Below are 17,793 nucleotides of genomic sequence, written 5' to 3'. Positions count from 1 at the left end.
TTAACTCCTGAAATAAATATCTGGCTGTTTGGCTGCTAAATGCACCACTATGTTCACAAGATAATTGCTAACTATATCTGTCTTCAAGTGTACAGTGAGTTTTAGAGCTTTTGGACTGCAAACAGCGGTCTGCTGCAGCTCAAAACTGCTTTGAGAGTCAACCAAAACAGTAAAGTCAGTCAGACAACTAAACAAATAGCTGTCAGGTGAAACATTGTGGGGAAAAAAAACTGACAAGAAACCATAAAACTATTTATTATAGCTGCCTTAAGGAACAATAACTCCAACGCAACATGACTGATGAGCTTCTGCCAAGACAAAAATGCCATGTCAAACAATATAATCCTTCATATAAACACAAGACAGCTAACTTTAACTGGTCTTTACCTATTACTATATTATTAACATATGCGAACAAAAATCAAAATGGCATATCTCTGCGCTTTGGACAAGTGTTTGTGACCAGAAGCCAAAGATACTGTAGTACTGGCAGAAAATGTTGCATGTCTGTCATCCAGACTGCGCGACATATGAAGGACACAGGAAATAGACTGTATTTGATCCATATGCACTCCAGAAAATTCATTAAATTGTTTACTTATATCCTTTCTCATTCAATATTTCTCAGGACACATGTGCTCTGTCTCATTTGTCATTGCTTTGTTAAGTTTTCTCAAAACATCTTTAACCTGTCCCAGATTCTAGCTGTTTGTATCAACAGTACAGTTGTTCATTTATCATTGTGTATATGGCCTGTGTCATCTGAAAATAAGGGACTGTGACTGCCAGAACCTTATTAGTGGATGCATGAACCTTGACTGAACTCAGACTCAAACCCTATAATGCTAGATTCATGTTTTATTTTTCACTTTGTCCCCCTTCTTTTTCTATCTCTTATCTTAATTCATTCCTTATGTTTTCCCTCACTCTTTCTTGACCTACATCTCGCTAACTGCCCCTCTCTTCTTACCCTTTCTCCCTCATCTTTTCCTCCAGTTCCTGAAATTGTTTCCATTGTTCCTTGTCAGCTTGCCTTTTTATCACTTTCTCTCTTTCTCCTAGGCATAATAAAGTGCAAGAAGGAACGTGGCAGTAGTGAGATTTGCCCCCAGTGCTCCTCTCCTCAACCCCTGAATGGAACACATTTGCTTGGACTGACTCGAGACAAGCTTACCTGTGAACGGCCAGTTCTTCGCTCCCCACTCAAACAGTGGGACAATCCAGTGTGGGCTGAATCTGAAGCAGACCCTGACCTTCCCTACACCCGTGACTTTGAAAAGCCTTTAGGCCATCTGACGTTTGTTCTCTCTGACAGCCATGGAAACAGCGCTCACGTAGCATGTGATGTGCGCCAACCTGGAGAAAGTTCACCCATGACTTGGACAGTAAATCCACTTACACCTGGGGAGTTATCTGTCAATGTATCGCTGGCAACTGTCCTTGAGTGTGAGATTGATCGGGAAACACTGCAAAACCTGTGGCAATTGGTGGCATATTACTACGAAAGCCCTGCTATCTTGGAGAGAGGTCAACAGAAAGGAAATGATAGCAGAGTAACCTATCAATATTCCCAAGCTGTGAATGAAAATTCCCCTTATTTCACAGAATTAAAAGGGTATTTGGTAGCAGAACCTTCATGGCTGCTTCAACCCAGAGTCACTTTGAGGCTCAACAGACAGCAAACAACAACCAAAAAACTGGTCATGGATTTCACTACTGTAATTACCAAGCAAATCAACAGTCATGGAGGGCATGAAAATGATAATGACCTCACCATGTCCTGGGCTGTACTTCGCAGAGGGACAGCGGGGCGGATTCAGACTGCTCTTGAAGGTTCAAAGTTTCACTTGGAGTGCAGTGTTGTCACCTCAGATCCGGAGGTGAAAGTGGAGTGGATGCTTCCAGATTTGTCCATTGTGGAGGATGCAACTGATAAAATTGAAGTTTCTGAAAAAGGAGAACTTGTGATTTTAAATGCCACACTGTCTGATTCAGGCCTTTATCACTGTATGGTCAGAACCAAAGCTGGTGTAGACTTGATGCCTTTGAGGCTCACTGTAAAAGAACGCTCACTGGGACCCACTGCTTTCAATGGTCAGAAAGTCATAGTTGAAAAGGGACGCTCTTTCTCTCTCCCATGTGAGGTGACTTCAGTCCATCCGAGTCAAATGATGTGGTACCTGCCCAAAAATCAAATTCTCCTCCCCACACAACAAACAAGACGAGCAGAAGTGATGGAAAATGGGACTTTGGTTGTAAGAAGGTTGACCCAAGAAGACGCAGGGGAATACAGCTGCTTGGCCTCAAATCTGTATGGAGTTGATATGCTATCACACATGGTGGAAATCACAGGAGGGGAAAAGGCCCCTGATAGGTCCAAAGTACAGAATGAGAAAGGTCAGCAGATCTTGCCAGTTGGTGTTGAGGAAGGAGAGGGTTCAGGGGGAGATTACCAGGAAATTATACGGCCTTTTGCAACACAGTTTCCTAAGAAGATAGGAACACAGCAAAGAAATCCTAACGGGTTGTCAAAAAGAATCAGAATTAAAGACTCAAAAAGAAAACCCAATAAATCTGTTAAGGAATTAGATCCAAATCGTTGGGCAGAGATGTTGGCTAAAGCTAAGGCCAAACCAAGTGTTTCTCTGCCCACTGAGCAGTCCCTACCAGAGCCCAGCCCTGAGACTGTCCAAACAAGTACGTCCAAACCCACTACTACAACTGCCACTACAATCACTGCTACTTCTAACAATTTACCCCCTACAACTACCTCTCCTGATGTAAGGATGGAGCCAACAACTCTCCCCAGCAGTACAAAAGCTAAAACTGAGGTCTATTCTACTGATAAGAAACTGAATAACAGAAAAGCTGAGACATCAGAAAGTCTGCCACAGGTTTTACAACCTCCACCTCCAAGAAGTACAGAACCAACCCCACAACATGTTGGTGGGGCTGCAGAAAAAGCAGAAGTTATCACAGACGTCCCTGCTGTTGAAACTCCTCAGCTAGTTGATCGGTCAGAAAATAACCCATCTGGAGAGGTGAGAAGAAACAACCCTGTTCCTGGTCAACCAAATAGAAGAAGACCACCTTATAGACGCAGAAGACCACCGATGAGAAGAGTCCGTCCACACATGCAACCTTCCTTCCATTCAAACAAGCCACAAACAACTGCTGCCCCAACAACAACCACCACACCAACAACTACTACTACCACTACTACAACTACCACTACAACTACTACCTCTACTACAACAACACCTGTTCCAACCACAGCTGAAAACCTTGAAGCCTTATCAGCCGAGTATCAGACAGAGGAAGATGAAGGCAAATACAGCGAAGAATATGATTACAAGGACAATGGTAGTTTGGATGCCAAGGAAGACTTGAACAGTGAAACCTCTGATACTACTAATGATCTTGGTGGTAGCCTTACGACATTCCCACCAGCTAGAGAAAAAGATACCTATGTGGACAGCTCTCCAGGTAGACATGATTTAGTCAATGCAAAGACAATTGTCACTCCAAAGTTAGATAGTACCCCCCATCCAACCGAAAGGACTGTTGAAGACACTGCCTCTGTAAACCGAAAGGAATCCGAGAGACCAGGGGTTGAGATCAGAACGCAAACTGAAGAAAAGGGCAGAGACAGTCAAAATCTTGCAGGAGAGAGGGAGAGGGAGGTACTAACAGTGACCAGAGAGCAAGAAAATCACAAAACAGACACAGGAGGCAGTGAGGACACAGAGAAATCTAAATTGGATAGCATCCAATTAACGACACAAAATAGACCAAGACCTAACACCCAACCTTCACTTGAACAAAGTATACCAACCCAAGAAAGAACTCCATCTTCCAAGGTCATTACCTCAAATCCAACAGGAAGCAGAACAAGAGAAGAAGTCACAAAGAAAGAAGATAAAGAGGTAAACAAGCCAAAAGCTTCACCTGACATCCACAGTTTTCCAGTAATGGAACCAGTTCACCCCTGGCTTCATCAGAACAAACAGGGAGGGCAAACTACTACTTCCAAGAAGACACACACAAACCACGATAGAAATACAGGAACACAAGTTGAAGTGAATCCAGGCAAGCATTCCCAGCCTCCCAGAGTCCCTCCGACCTCCCGCTGGACTTCATCCCATCATCATCACCATTACGTGCCCCACTACCCCTACTGGCCAGGTCAAAGGCCATTTCCTCATCCAAGGCATGGTAAATAAAGCTACTGTGTATTGATTTTCTTGAACACTGTTTGGAAATTAGTTGGCTTGTTGTTGTCCCTGTAATTCTGGTTGGAATGTGTGGATAGATATATCTAATAAAATGTTTGCTCTCTCCTCCTAGGTCCTGGATCACACCCAGCTCCCACGCACCGACCTTGGCCTCTCCCCCATCCCTGGGCTCAAAACCCAGTTGTCACCAACCGACCAGAGATCACAGCTGAAACAGTGAAGCCCACATCTACAGCTTCTGGAAAAACGGAAAACTCCAGGTTTACACTCTCTAATCCCCAGCTGTCACAACATCATCAAAATCACCATGTGGATAGCAGGACCCAAACCAGAGATCAGCTGTTCCTCTCAAGGCTAAGGAACAGATACAGACAGGTATGACGAGGGCTGGTTTTGCAGGAATGCAGCATGTGATTAATTCAGCCATGTATTTGAATGCTCATAAAGCACTTAAAAACACACAAAAATGGCACAAATTAAGTACAGAAACAAAATAGAAAGAGGACCAGCTGCTGTAGCGTTGGGTTGGAATTATCAGTTTGCTGCAGGCATCCATGTTTTCCTGAGCAGATGCACATGGAAGTCACGAATACTGACTTGGACTTATCAACCTGAGTCATGCAATGAATTGAACTGAAGCGTAAATGGTCAGTTGGTGTGGTAAAGGTTGATGTCAGTCGGTCCAGCTACTCTCATGCTCCCTAACTGCGAGCTGTAGGTGCATAAAAATTTTTAGCTCATTGTCTTGGTTTTAGCAACAACAGGCTGTTTCTTCTATCAATCAAGCGCTGTTTGACTCACTGCACATTAAATGCTAAAATCAGGTTTTGTCAAGAATTGGTGAGGACCAAAACAGAGCTAAAAGCATTGTGAATATTGGACGTGGATAATTCAATTAGCTGAAAAATTATGCTATTTTGCTGAGAGGTGTGGAAGGCTATTGTTTGTTAACACATTAGTAAGAGACGATATGTCAACATTGTCTGCTAGCTTGTTCTGCTGGCTATTAAAATTAAAATCCACAAAATTAGCACACACCATGAGCATGTTCATGTATCTTGCAACAAGAACACACCTCATAATTTATGTCAGCCTTTCAATCAGTGAAATGCTTCTGTTACCCTTGATTCCACTGGGCCCGGTGTGTCTGTGCCATGTGTCTGTGCCATGGTTTTGCCTGCCTGATTATATTTAGTTGCTCAGATTTAGCTGACTTTGTCCTCTCTTCTTGCTTTTTGTGATTCTTCCATGGGTAAGTTGGCTATGTAGCTAAATTGTTCCTTTTTTGTCTTTTTATGATCACGTGTCTCCATGGGGTCTTTAATTCTGAAAACTGACAGTGACTGGTGTTTGTGTGTCTGACTTCCTGCCCGCTCAGTCTGCTCTGTGCTGCTTGATGCAGCATCGGTCAAAATGAGACTTGGCATTGCTGGCGGAATTAAAAGCATTGACTAAAACAGCCGCAATCAGCTCCAACAGACGTGGTGCAGCTGTAACACGACGTAGTCATGCCTGCTGGACTCAAGCTGTTAGAGCTGTCATAGCTTTGCAACTGGGGTTGATAAAAAAGTGCTTTCTCCTTTTCTATTGAATGCTGCTCATTCACCCAGTGTTCATTTATGTTTGAGTGTAAATGCAGTGGCTTTTACATATAAGACAAAAAATATGTTTGCTGGCAATTTGTTTTTTATTTAAACTTGGCTTTACTAGCAACAGAATTGCTATGATGACAATGATGATGAATCAGCTTTAAGTGATGTTTTAATTCCAAGTAAACTGGTTTACACCATAATAATTGATCATTTTGATTTTGATTTTTCCAGGCACAGCTTGATCGCATTGCTCAGCTGGGGAGGATCGTGACACCCAAACCTCGCACTAGCTACCATAATCCTCCATACCCCATAACACCCAAACCCAACCCATCTCCACATCGACTCAACACCCCCAAACCACCAGCACCCACAGCTTCTTACACTTACACCCTGCAGCCTCCAAAACCTGCTAAACCTTCATCATCATCATTCTCTGGTTTCGTCCCAACCCCACGTCCTTACCACTCCACCACACCTGCTGTTCTGTATGGAGGTCGATGGCCTGTTGGAGGTACTATTAAAAAGATATAGGCCATGTATTTGCAATAGCAAATTAGCAATATATTGTAATCAGAAATAATAATATTACTTTCTGCTTTGTGAATTCGACTTAGCAGGACGAATCAGTTCTCGGCGGCCAACAGCTGCACCTCCTTTCCCATGGGTGCTGGGAGCTGAAAGTGGTGGGGTGAAACCCCGTATTACGACGGTAACCACAGCTAGTGTGTCAGTACTGGCGGAGAGTGATGTGTTCCTGCATTGCAAAGCAAGAGGGAATCCTGAACCCAGCATCGCATGGACTAAAGTCTCCACAGGTAAGGTGGAGAGAGATTTGCAAAAAGAGAAAGAAAGGGAATGAATTAAAGACAAAATGCAAATTACAGAATATAGAAAAATGAGACAATCCAGGAAAAATTGACACGGTCTCTGTGGCTTTTACCTTATTCATCTCATGGAGCTTGAGTCAGATCTGTCTTCCACTGTGTCTCTTTTATTAATATCACTGGGAAACACCAGAGAATTTTCAAATGTGGCATACTCAGTTATGAGAATCATGATTCAGAATTTAGATATGTCCCTCCTCATTGTTTCCTTATCCTTTCCATTGCCTCCTCAGGTGCCACCATCCCAGCCAACACCAAGCTTGGCCCCCGTTTTGAAGTCCTCAAAAATGGAACTTTTGTTATTAAAAACATCCAGCTTCAGGATAGAGGCCAGTACCTCTGCACAGCCCAAAACAGATTTGGATCAGATCGCATGGTCATCACCTTAGCTGTCCAGACTGAGGCACCCAAGATTAAGCCACCTAAGTCTACAGAGATAGCAGTCTACTTGGGGAAAAGTGTGACTCTTGACTGCTTTGCTTCGGGAAAACCACCCGCCCAAATTTCCTGGATTCTTCCAGACAGGTCATTTGTTCGTGAAATCGGGACTATTGACACTGTCCTTTCTCCAATGTCTCTGCTTCAAAATGGAACCCTGCATATTCACTCCCCCAATTTCTCCAGCAAAGGGGACTATAAATGTATTGCAAGCAATGCAGCAGGTGCTGATACAATCACTTATCACCTCCATGTGGCAGCTCTGCCTCCAAGCATTAGTGAAGGAACAATGGATACTGTGATCATTCAGCCAGGTATAGTACAGAAATTTAAAGTCTTGCAAACAAAAAAAATCCTTCTTGTGATATCATGATAAGATGCATAGTAATCTAAACTAATTAAATCACATTTAACCAGGCAGGAGTGTTCATGTCCACTGCTCCGTGAAGGGTGAACCAGTGCCTGCTCTGAAGTGGACACTCCCAACAGGCGTCCATGTTAAGCCATCGCAATTTCTTGGACACAGGCTTTTCGTGTTCCCCAATGGGACACTGTATGTGAAGAATGTTTCACCAGCTGATGTCGGGAGGTATGAGATGTGCATTATTTTTTTGTCTATTTTCTTATGATTCAAGTTTTTCTAGTGCCAGCAGCAGCTAAAAGTTTTAAGTTATTGACTGAAATAGTTTAACATCTACTGGATGGGTTGGCACAAAATTTAGTCAGACATTAATAATTCCTAGTTGCGGTGTCTTAATCACTTTCTTCATCCCCAGTTTTTTCTTCTCAAGCACCACCAGTAGTCTGACAGTTTAAGAAATCAGGTTGATCCGAGGTTTAAAAAGTCACCAGGCTGCTGTTGATCCCTCCACAGGTACGAGTGTTTGGCCACTAACACTGTTGGCATTGCCAAAAGAATCGTCATGCTGGAGGTGAGGGCAGATTCCCCCTCCTTCTCCCGTCAGCCTCCTGCTCCTCTTCCCATCCCTCCAACCCATCACCATGGTGTGCCATCCCGCCAGCATTCTGTCTCAGCTATGTATGGTTCCGCTGTCTACCTCCACTGTCCAGAGTCTACCGGGTCCACAAGAGGGACCATCTGGCAGTTACCCTCCAAAACCATCATGGAACATCGTTACAGGTAAGTTACTTTTGTGAATTCATGAAAAAGTGCAATTATTACCAAATTATTAATACATTAAAAGATTTTAGTTTCCATTAAACTTGACTGACTGCTTTAATCTGAGTCTCATTTCTCTCCCCCATCTGCCTGTAGTCCGGAGAGACCAATTAAAGTCTTCCGTAACGGGACTCTGAGGATACTTCAGCTAACAGAGCTGGATGGTGGAAATTATCTTTGTGTCTTTCAGCGGCCCAATGGGGAGGACATGGAGCTCTTCCAGGTAAGTACAAGACAGATAATGACTTCAGACAGGTTCATTTTGCTGCCAACTGTTTCCCATTTGCCTTTGTTTCATTTCTCACTCAGGGCAATCTTAATTCATTAAGAATATCAGCTTTCATAATGAGTGTCAAAGTTACTGTTACTACTCAAGACATGTCTTTATGCCTTCCTTCAAGAATCTAAGATCCTCATAGTCAAGAAGAGGATTTGAATTTTTCTGTACCTGACTGAAAACTGTTTCTGTATTTTAAAAGGTGTCACTGGAAAACGTATAAGTATTTTATGTATTTCTTTATGTGTTTGCTTTAACAGGTAGAGGTGTTAATGACCCCTCCTAGAATTGAACATGTGAGGACTGCACAGACAAGGGTCACCTTTGGAGAAAAATTCCAGGTATGGGGTGCTCAAAGTAGCTCAAAGTTTATTCAAAGTAGGATAGGCTGGGTTAGATATTTTGGGCACTTTTCCATATCACCTGTGTTTGAATACATTTGATCTTATAAGACATCAAGGTCTCATTCCCCAGAATCATCTTAAAGTGGTTTTAACTGTTTGGGTTTTTTTAGCCACTTGGGGGCAACAGAACAAGCTGTAAATAAGACATTGACATATTAACACTAAATAAAGTTTCAACAACCTAGATTTCTCCTTAAACTTATTTTTCTACCTCATCCACTCACTCTCCCTCCTTTGTTTTCTTTTTAGGTGGACTGTGTTGCAACTGGTCTGCCAGATCCAGAGGTTTCCTGGAGTCTTCCAGATGGAACTTTGATCAACAACGCCCTTCAATCAGACGACAGTGGCCTTCGCAACCGCCGCTATGTTATTTTTGGCAATGGAACATTACTTCTCCAGCAAATGGGCAAAAAAGACGAGGGAGACTACACTTGTTATGCCAAGAACAAACTGGGCAAGGACGAAAGAAAAGTGAGCGTCAAAGTGGGACCAAATGCTCCGAAAATTAGATTGAAGTCACAGTCACTGGTGACAGTAAAGTTAGGAGAATCCGCTAAATTGAGTTGTCAGGCAACAGGCGAACCTACACCAAAAATCATGTGGATCTCACCAAGAAACGATGTGATATCGATGTCATCAGACAAATTTCAGATCATGGATGATGGGATGTTAGTGGTGAAAAAAGTAAGACTGGCAGATGAAGGGAAGTATGCCTGTGTAGCACGAAATTCTGCTGGTGATGATGTTAAAAACATGAAACTTGAGGCTGAACCCCAGGAACCCTTTATCAATGGTATGAAAGGAAAGAGCACCACAAAGGTTTTGGCTGTTTCCTACCAAACGGCGCTCCTGCATTGCAGAGTGGAAGGGAAACCCGAACCAAGAGTCTGGTGGGTTAGTCCTTATGGCCACATGCTCCCAACACCCTACTTGGGCGGTCGCTTCCAAGTCCACCGGAACGGGAGCCTGGAGCTGAGGGGCGTGAGGAAAACAGATGAAGGGAGGTACATGTGTGTGGCTAAAAACAATCTGGGTGAAGCCTCACTTCTGGTTGAATTAGAAGTGGCATCATTAGCAGAGAAACCAAGCTTTGCTGTTCCCAATATTGAAATCTTACCAATGAAACAAGACGGTGGGACATTAAGCCTGGTGTGTCCCGCTCGTGGCAAACCCAACCCAGAGTTTGCATGGCTTCTCCCCAATGGGACAATGTTAGCACCTGGTGTTAGACTCCAACGCTTCATACATCATCTAGGTAATGGAACTCTACAGATCTTTCAGCCAGTTGCAAGTGATAAAGGAGTGTACCGGTGCCTAGCAAAAAATGTGGCAGGACAAGCGGAGAAACGTTATGCCCTGGAGGCTGGCAGAAAGCCAGTGATCAGAGGATCTACAGGTATGTTCTTTCATCTCAAATAAATAAAGCAGAGGTGTCCTTAGTTTGGTGCATAATTAGTCTAAATGTGTTTTCAACCCTGAGTGTGGCTGGGCATAGGTAAAGCTTAACTATACCCAGGGGTTTTGAATGCAATTGCCTCTTTAATGTCACATTTGAGATCAAACCAAAGACCATCTCAGAAGGGTTATTTTCACTGCTTCCTACATATAGTTGATTTGTTCAGGTACAGATCAGTGGGTGTGTTGGTCCTCTAAAGGGTCTCAGAATGGTTTTGGCCCACAACTAAGGATGATTTCTGCCCAAATGAATCATACCAAGGGAAAAAAACAAACCAGAGACAACATAGGTTTGCAAAGCACTCAATGGGATATCTGACCATATTTTTGTGTCTTGTACTGGTCATTTTTGCGTAAAATCTACTTACTGTTATGATTTTACTTTTCCAGGTGGGATGAAGATCACTTACGGCCTCAATCTCAACTTGCCCTGCACTGTGGATGGCTGGCCACAACCATCAATCACATGGACCCTACCTAATGGTCTTGTCTTGGACAAACCTCAAACCATTAGCCGGGTATCTTTTCTTGCCAATGGGACCCTCCAACTCAGGCAGGTCGCCACCTTTGACAAAGGGACTTATATCTGTAAAGCCTCCAACTCTTTTGGCTCATCAACACTATCCTACCCAGTTGCAGTGATGGTTTTCCCACCACGCATTACCAGTACGCTGACCTCAATTACAAGAGTCAACCGGGGATCACCAGTGATGTTAAACTGTGTTGCAACTGGTATTCCCAAGCCAGATATTTCTTGGACATTGCCTGGACGCACAACGCTGGTTCCACATAACCGGTTCACAGTGCAAGGAGGGATTCACATGACAGAAGAAGGCAGTCTGGTCATACAGAACCCAGTACTCACAAACTCTGGAATTTACAAATGCAACGCTAAAAACGCACTCGGAACAGACTTCAGATCTACTTATCTACAAGTAGTCTGAGTCACAGTTCTAATTGTTATATTGGGAAAATCTCACAGCAGAATCTCAAAGAAGATTTTTCTATCAGGATTTGAATGTACTGCATTATAAAGAAACTCTGGAGAGAGACTTAAAGCTGCCTGCAAAGCAGTTTCCACAATGAAGTTTCAAATGTGGACTTAGACCTACACAGTTAACATTCACATTACATTTTGGGATTTTCAGCTTAAGTATTTTGTTTCATGGTGCAAATGGTGCAGAAGTCATTTTGCACTTCTCTAAGTGCCTTTTTTGCCTGTTCAAAACTTGCTATTCCAGCCTTACCCCATTGATTTATTTCACAGTCCCCATACAATATTATAGTTTGGAAATGTTTACTGTGCAGTACAATTTTATTTTGACACTGCTTGTTCTGCAGCTGACAGGACTTCAGACTCCTCTCTCTTGGGATGGATATATCTAAATGTAATGTGTACCCCCTTATATAATTATTATTGTATGTTTGGTAGAATTACAATTTACAGTGATTTCAGCTGTACCTGGCAAATATACAATCACAAAAAAAGCCATTGTACCAAACACTGAAGAGACTTTTCCCTGTTAACTTTAGAGGAAACTTTTCATTAAAAAAAGCATCCTTACAGTTCATCAACAAGCAGTGATGAGTAGTAGAGTGTCGTAATTCTCACACCTGAGTACATTATCAGCTATTCTACTTGTGCTTATAAAATGCAATATTCTAAGAAGTTGGTGAGCAGTGACTATTTTCTATGAGGGTACAATACAGGCTATTCCTGCTCTATAGTGTGTATCAGTGAATGAATTACTGTATGTATTAATGTTCATGTTCATAATGGTGGGAATGTAATGACTCATAATAGTTTAATTGTGATCTTACAGTGGCTAGTAACAGTTGATGGACACTAATACAAAACAATGTGCACATAACAAAAAATATGTAATAATTTATAAGTAAAAAAATAAAACATTAAGGTGTGTATTGCTCTTTTTCCAGTTAGTTGCTTCAGTTTTGCTATGTTAAAACAACAAGTATGAGTTTCAACAAATTTTACATGAAGCTGCTTTGAAGCTTGGAGTGAGGGTCTGGTCACACAAATATTTAAAATGGCAAACATTTTCTGGTGCAATCAGTTCATTCCAGTAAAATTGCTGCTGTGAATGGATATGCTTGCAGGAATGACTTGCATCTAGTGGAACTTGACCCACCAATTTGCTCCACTGACTAATATCAGGCCACCCTGACATGCTGCTGACATATGTGGGGATGGAGAACTGGAAAATCCAAAATGGTGTTAAACTATCGTAGCATATTAGCTGTTAGCATATGTAACCCCTTCTTGCAGAGTATAAACTGCCACAACAGAAACATGGTTTATAGTCGATAGTATGAGTGAAATATTCTGATTTACCTGGCTGGCTAGACCCTGTGTCCAGATTTTTTCTGGCAGAAAAGGGCTGGCAGGGTACTGAGGAGGGCTGGGATGAAGCATATCTGTGGAAAGAGAAAATAAATGTGCTGTGTGGGTTTATCATTATGACTGACTTTAGCTAGGTAGCTAACTTATCACTATATTAGGGTTGACTAGACGGCTAACAACAATCTTACAACGTTCAGGGTGATAAAAGCACAACAGTCACCAGCAAAATTCAGTGTAAATTGGCTTTTCTGTCCTTGTTTCTGTGTGACACAGTGATAACACCGGCTGCATATAAAAGGTGTAATGCTCTGAAAAAAATGCGCTTTTTTTGTAGCCAGCTGCATATATGCCCTCTCTGGGAACAATTAAAAAAAAACATTGCTGCTCAGAAGAAAAGAAAACACAAAGCTTACCAGCTTGCAGTAGTTCACCATCTTGCTCTGCCTCTTTCTGGCGTGACCTGGCCTTGTGCGTTTTAAGTTGAAAATTAGTTTTCGTGAGGTGCTAGAAATAAAATCATGGCATTAGTTTTTCATCGTATGTTCTGCTTTCAGTCTCAAGGTCAGCCTTTGAATGCTGTGCTACTTAATTAGCAAACTATTGGAAATATTCTGCCACATGCTCAGAGGATGTCTCCATACTTGTGAGCAATGTAATGTCTGAGATGTACAGTATGTTTCTGAGGAGAGGTGCTGTACAAGTGTGATTCTGGACTGTGATCCAAGGATACAGCACATTGATTTTTACTTTAATTCAGTGTGCAGACCCAGACTCAGCTTAGGTGGCCAGATGGAAGCAGACAGGTTACCACAGGGCAAAGTATAATGGGAGAAAAGTCAAAAAAAAAAAAAAAAAAAGAAAAGAAAAGAAAGAAAGAAAGAAAGAAAGAAAGAAAGAAAGAAAGAATTGCTGTAGTTTTTAAAAACGGTTTCCACTGGATAAGTGGACAGAGTTAATTATTTTTTTCAAATTATATTTGTTTTAAAGCCAAAAGCAGCTCCTGTCTGGTCAGCTCATAAGGTGGTGTGAAAAGCAGCCATGACAGTTAGTTGTTTACAGTAAATGAGCTAATCCCAAATTAGAAAATGATTGACGAGTTACAGCAGGGCAATATATCAACATTATATCAATATAGTGATAGTAGATATTGTTGTAAGCGTTGTCTTTCCCTGGTTTTAAAGGCTGCATTACAGTAAAATGATGTAACTTTCTGACCTTAAAAGACTGTTGTTGCTGTTCTATTAGTTGCCTTTACCCACTTAATCATTATATCCACATTACTGATGATTATTATCAAAGATCTAATGGTGTCAATATTTTGTGAAAGCACCGATAATCATCATATTGCAATATTGATATCTGGTCAGAGATTGTGACATTTGACGTTGTCCATATTATCCAAGATTATCATATGTTTGCACTATTTGAGCATTTACCTTGTTTTATTTTAGAGACAATGTGTATATTGAGATATACACAATGTGTATATTGAGATATAAATATCATATATCATGGAATAACTTAAAAATATCAACAGGATATTTATAAGCTGTAGTACCCAGCCCTAAGTTACAGTGAAATGACAGCTATGGTGATTTTTGTGTTTTATTAGATGTAGCACACATGCCTGTCGTAACACAGCCGCATATGAAAGTGTGAAACCAGGACATTGTTATGCATACATCCCAAATGTGTGTATATGTAAATTGATGCTATATTTCACTGTTGGTTTGTGTTCACCAGAATGTGAATGTCCCACTGAGACTTGCTTCCAGACAAACAGGCCTTTGACTGAGGAAGAAGGGAGCTTTGTCAGACACAAGCTCTGAGATTGTTCGACACAGTGCGAGTGTGTGTGTGAGTGTGAGAGAGAGAGAAAGCGATTATGTGTGTTTCTTTGAGAGAGAGTGTAGCCTATGTCTGTGAGGAAGAGATTGTGTCTGTGTGTGAGGGATTGTTCAACACTGTGTGTATGTGTGTGTTACAGTGTGTGTGTAAGAGAGACATTGACTTAGAGAGGGTAAACAGGACAAGTGTTTGGTATTTCTGTCTGCATGTCAGTCTGATATCAACAGACAGGGAGTGTGTGTACACGTGCTTTCTGTATGTGTGCACAAGTTTGCGTGCGCGTTTCGTATTCTGTTTTTTTCTGTTGCTGTTAGTCAAAATGGAAGCAAAGCAGCTCAAACACACGACAGATCTTCACGCAGCTTCAGTTCATACGGTGAGTGACACTAATATCCTCCCTTTCTTGCATTTCATTTCGTATCTCCAAAAACAGCTTTTCAGACGTTATGAAAAGCTCCACATGAAAGTTTTAGATATCGTCTGTGATAAGAAAAAGAAAAATTAACATAATTGATGGAAGAGTGGAAGCTAATGCATGTTATTAAGACTGTGATCACAGAGAGAAAAATGCTAATAAGGACTTTGGGAAGAAAGCTGCAAAGATGGAAGAAAGATTTCAAATATTATTTTAGGCATGTTAGCAGGGTGGCTCTTGGGATTTCAAATTCAGGTGTTGGAGGGTCCTGTTTCAGTTGGCCAACAACTTTGGTCCAGGCTGAAACATTTCAACAACTATTAGATGGAAGCCATGAAATGTTGTACTGATATTCATGGGTACGCAGAGGACAAATCCTATAATGGCTTTGGTGATCCTCTCAATTGTCCTCTAGTTTGGGGGTCATGAGATTTTTGTCTTGACAACTGCAGAACAGATTGCAGAGACATTTAGTTCATCCCCTCCTGGATGAACTGTAATAACTGGTGATCCCCTGACCTCTCATCCAGCACCACCAGGTCAATACATTTCAAAGGTGCTCTGCACAGCTCTGGAAAAAAATAGTTGATTGTTGAATCTTATTATCAGGTTGTCAAATTGCGATGCTTTGAGCCGGGTTGACCCAGGAATGCCACTCAACAATCAATTCTTTCTTTCCTGAATTGTTTGTAGAATCTTTCATTTGTTCAGTATTTTAGTTGATGACCAGATACCTGCAAAACTTGACAGTGTCGCTAGCCTCTGCTGTATTTTAAGTTTGGTGTTAATTAGCAAATGTTAGCATGCTAACATGCTAATCTAAAATGCTGAACATGGTAAACATTATACCTGCTAAACATCAGCAAAATGGTCATCGTGAGCATGTTAGCATGCAGACTGTTTAGATAGTACAGCTCGCAGAGTGGCTAGCATGGCTGCTGGCCGTGGCTCTTAGAAAAGATCACTGACAGATGGACGACATGACAGTTCCCCAAAACTGAAGCCAAAACATGCTGATCACCCCCTGGTGGCTGGCTGCAGTATAGTATATATATATAGTATATAGTATAAGTATATATAGTATAGTATAGTATATATAGTATACAGTATAAATTAGGAATCCTCCATGTTAGTAGATGGCACATGACCTACAAGTCAAATAATTTCTTCTCTAATGTGGTTTCTGTCGTGTTAGGTAGTTCTTATCACGCTGAAGTATATTTATGTGCTAATTATTCTGATTAGTTTGGTTTTGATTACTTATTTGATGCTTTAAAAGTCGGGTTTTATATCATGATTGACAGCTGAGCTCTACTCTGGCTCCAAATTATGTCACCAATGAAAGATGGCAGTGTTCACATCCAAGATATTTTAGTTTCATTTTTGTACAGTGGGAGGAAGTGGGGACGCAGCATCCATCTTTATTTATGTGAATAGCCCTGATAGAGATAAAATGACTTAGTGTTGCTTTTACGAACAATAAAAACTCAGAATTCAGATGTTGGACTCCAGCAATTTACACATTTGTTACAAATGTCATCTTACAAACCTAAAAAAAGGGGCAAAAAATCATTAAATTTAATTAAAATTAAATTATATATAATTATATACAAATGCACACACACGTAAGTATAGTTGTCTGAGTAGCAAACATTAATGAGTTGGTTCTTCATGAGATTGACAAATAGGAGAGATTGTTAGCCTTGCCTGCACTGTTTGTCCTCTTGCTCTGGTTAGGTAATACCCAGCAGCCCTCTCTAGCCAGGCAGGCCAGCTGGCATTGATTCTGCATCACAACGCCTGCTCGGTGTGAAGAAATAAGAATGGACATCAACAAACCATGTCGGGAAACTGTGAGCAAGTCCTCAGCTGTGACTCAGTGTTGCTCAGGCTGCTCAGTATCATGTATTTTCCATTGACTTTGAGGTGTACACTGAGTATTGTTTTTGAAATTGTTTCGTTTAAAGGCTAAATGATTTTCTGCTGATGTTGATTTGAATGTGAATCCCTGGTATTTTTGTTATTTTTTGTTCCTTGTGGGACAAACTAATCAAGCCTAGGATCCACAGTGACATTACAATCCTGTGCATTATGGCCACGTTGGTTTATGGAATGTGATAATAAGACCAGCTGATCAGATCACATGACTAGATAGTGTGAGAAAATCTGTTTCACTTTCTCTCTCTTTCAAAACCCCCACTGACAGATACTCACATGACAGCATTGTTTTTAGTGTTCCAGCTGCGTGATAGTTAAAACTTTTGAATGAAATGCTGTCAGGATTTCATCTGGAGTCAGAATCTCTGTAAACAGTGTGCTTATAGTATCATGTAGGTCTTTATGGTGTATTTTAATCATCTTGCATCACTATAACGCTGCCACAAGGAACACAGTGGAGTACAATGGTGGAACAAGCAGTCTGATTAATTTAAAAAAAAAAAAATCAATTTATTGGATTTGATTGTTTCATTGAAATAATTTACAAAGTCTGGTGAATAAATAGTTCTTTATTAGAACTGATAACAACTCACAGACGTCTCTAATATGACAAGAGCCCTTAGTAAGACAGTTTGGGTGCACGGATCGATCTGAAGGTTTGACACTTCCGATACAGTCTTGATTTCAGTATTGATCTCAGCATCAGTAGGATCAGTACGAAAAGAAACTATCCATCACATGTTAAATGACATGTGGGAACAT

At 41.3% G+C, this 17,793-nt stretch overlaps 1 protein-coding gene across 1 annotated transcript in view; it reads left to right on the top strand.

Annotated features, from left to right (window-relative positions):
• Nucleotides 1-11,450, top strand: part of LOC146326524 (matrix-remodeling-associated protein 5) — a 31,016-nt gene extending 19,566 nt beyond the window's left edge. The window contains exons 7-17 of the mRNA XM_084718809.1: nt 1,063-4,215; nt 4,348-4,610; nt 6,059-6,341; nt 6,445-6,645; nt 6,948-7,466; nt 7,570-7,741; nt 8,027-8,293; nt 8,429-8,555; nt 8,870-8,950; nt 9,263-10,409; nt 10,859-11,450. Coding sequence (XP_084574935.1) covers nt 1,063-4,215; nt 4,348-4,610; nt 6,059-6,341; nt 6,445-6,645; nt 6,948-7,466; nt 7,570-7,741; nt 8,027-8,293; nt 8,429-8,555; nt 8,870-8,950; nt 9,263-10,409; nt 10,859-11,412 — 6,767 coding nt within the window. The 3' untranslated portion in view covers nt 11,413-11,450. The remainder of the gene's footprint in view (nt 1-1,062; nt 4,216-4,347; nt 4,611-6,058; nt 6,342-6,444; nt 6,646-6,947; nt 7,467-7,569; nt 7,742-8,026; nt 8,294-8,428; nt 8,556-8,869; nt 8,951-9,262; nt 10,410-10,858) is intronic.
• Nucleotides 11,451-17,793: the final 6,343 nt, after the last annotated feature.

Source organism: Lutjanus erythropterus, chromosome 5 (genome assembly GCF_056507025.1).
Source record: "Lutjanus erythropterus isolate fLutEry1 chromosome 5, fLutEry1.hap2, whole genome shotgun sequence".
Taxonomy (NCBI): Eukaryota; Metazoa; Chordata; class Actinopteri; order Lutjaniformes; family Lutjanidae; genus Lutjanus; species Lutjanus erythropterus.
This window is presented reverse-complemented; position numbering and strand designations above follow the sequence as displayed.